Source organism: Olea europaea, unplaced genomic scaffold, assembly GCF_002742605.1.
Source record: "Olea europaea var. sylvestris unplaced genomic scaffold, O_europaea_v1 scaffold683, whole genome shotgun sequence".
Classification (NCBI taxonomy): domain Eukaryota; kingdom Viridiplantae; phylum Streptophyta; class Magnoliopsida; order Lamiales; family Oleaceae; genus Olea; species Olea europaea.
The window spans coordinates 230,904-232,872 of NW_019265217.1; the positions used below are offsets into that span (position 1 = coordinate 230,904).

At 35.1% G+C, this 1,969-nt stretch overlaps 1 protein-coding gene across 1 annotated transcript; it reads left to right on the forward strand.

Moving 5' to 3' along the window:
• The first annotated feature begins 325 nt into the window (after nt 1–325).
• On the forward strand, nt 326–1,890 carry LOC111390491 (zinc finger MYM-type protein 1-like). Its single transcript, XM_023015538.1, has 2 exons — nt 326–884; nt 1,103–1,890. Exons 1-2 carry the CDS (start codon nt 326–328, stop codon nt 1,888–1,890), a joined length of 1,347 nt encoding a protein of 448 aa, XP_022871306.1.
• Nucleotides 1,891–1,969: the final 79 nt, after the last annotated feature.

Genomic DNA, 1,969 nt, shown 5'->3' on the forward strand with positions numbered 1-1,969 from the left:
TAATATGTGTGTAAGAAGAGCTGAAGATTTAATGAGACCATTGGGACATATTGATAAAGTGATGAATGCTATAACAAGAGAGGAAGTTCTGAAAAATCGACTACGTCTCAAGACTACAATTTTAAGTGTAAAGTGGCTAGCACTTCAAGGTTGTGCTTTCAGAGGTCACGATGAATCTTCATCATCGTTGAACCGTGGAAATTTTATTGAATTGGTGAAAGCTTTTGCAAAAATGAATATTGAAATTGGAGAAGTTGTATTGGATAAAGCTCCTCAAAATGCTACGTACACTAGTCCAAATGTTTAGAAAGAAATTTTGCACATTATGGCTAATAGAGTGCGACAGATGATTCGTGAGGAGCTTGGAGAAAATTGTTTTTGTATTCTCGTTGATGAAGCGCAAGATGAATCTAAAAGAGAACAAATTGCCATTATCTCTCAATTTGTGAAAAATGATGGTATTATAATAGAACGTTTCTTTGAGATCAAAAGCGTGAGTGACACTACATCATCGAATCTAAAAAATGAGATATGTGATATTCTTGTTTGTCATGACCTTCGGGTTAAAAAAATTAGAGGGCAAGGCTATGATGGTGCTAGCAATATGCGTGGTACTTGGAACGGACTTCAAGCGTTATTTTTTAAAGAATGTCCATATGCTTACTATATCCACTGTTTTGCCCACCGACTACAACTGAAATTGGTTTCTGCAGCCAAGGATGTGATTTGTATTTGGAAATTCTTTTCTCATTTGGACAATATTGTTAATATTATTATTTCTTCTCCTAAGTGCATTAATGTATTACAAACTGCTCAAAGAAGAGAGCTTGAGAATATGTTGGCTAGTGGAGAACGACAATTTGGAAGCGGGATCAATCAAATTGGTAATTTGCAAAAATCAGGCTCTACTCATTGGTTCACATTATGAATCAATAAAGAGTTAGATAGATATATACGCTGCAACTTGCAAGGTACTTAAGTATCTTATAGTTCATTCTCCAATTGGAAGATCTCTTGTTGAGGCTCATGGTGTTTATGAAAACATTAAAAGCTTTGAATTTGTATTCTCATCGCATTTAATGCATAAAATTTTGGGATTCAGTGACATACTTTGTCAAGCTCTTCAAAAAAGATCTCAAGACATCCCGACGGCTATCAGATTTGTCTCCACCACAAAAAAGTCTCCTTCAAAAATTTAGAGAAGATGGTTGGGAAGAATTTCTTAATGCGGTGAAAACTTTCTGTTTAAGAAATGATGTTGATATACCCAACCTAAACTCGTTTTATAAGATTGGTCGTCCTCGTGAAGAAGTTATGCTTGAGCATCATTACCACTTTAATGTTTTTAATGAAGCCATAGATTTCCAATTGATGGAGTTAAATACAAGATTTAATGAACTATCGGTAGAACTCCTTTCTCTCACTGTTGCTTTGGATCCTCGAAATTCTTTTGAATCATTCAATGGGGATGATATTTGCAAGCTTGCAGAGAAGTTCTATCCTTGTGATTTTTCACATCAAGAGCTTCATTCTTTGAGGTTTGAGTTGAAACATTATGAGTATGATGTGATTCGTGATCCTCGATTTCAAGTGTCTTCACTTTCTGAATTATGCAAGCTTCTAGTTGCAAGTAGAAGGTCGGAGAATTACATTGTTCTCACTAAATTGATTCGTCTTGTCCTAACACTACCTGTATCTACAGCGACTACTGAGCAAGCTTTTTCAGCAATGAAACATGTGAAGACAACAATTCGTAATAGAATGGAGGATAAGTTTCTTGTCGATTATATGACGCTCTACATTGAACGAGAATTTGTCGAGAAAATAGATCTAGATTCTATTATCGACGAGTTTTATGCAGTTAAAGCTCGACAGGTACAACTTCAGTAGGTAATGTCGTAATGAAATTTTATGTCGTGTACTTTATAAAATTTTTGCATGTATATTTTAAATTTCAGCCCCCCTCAAC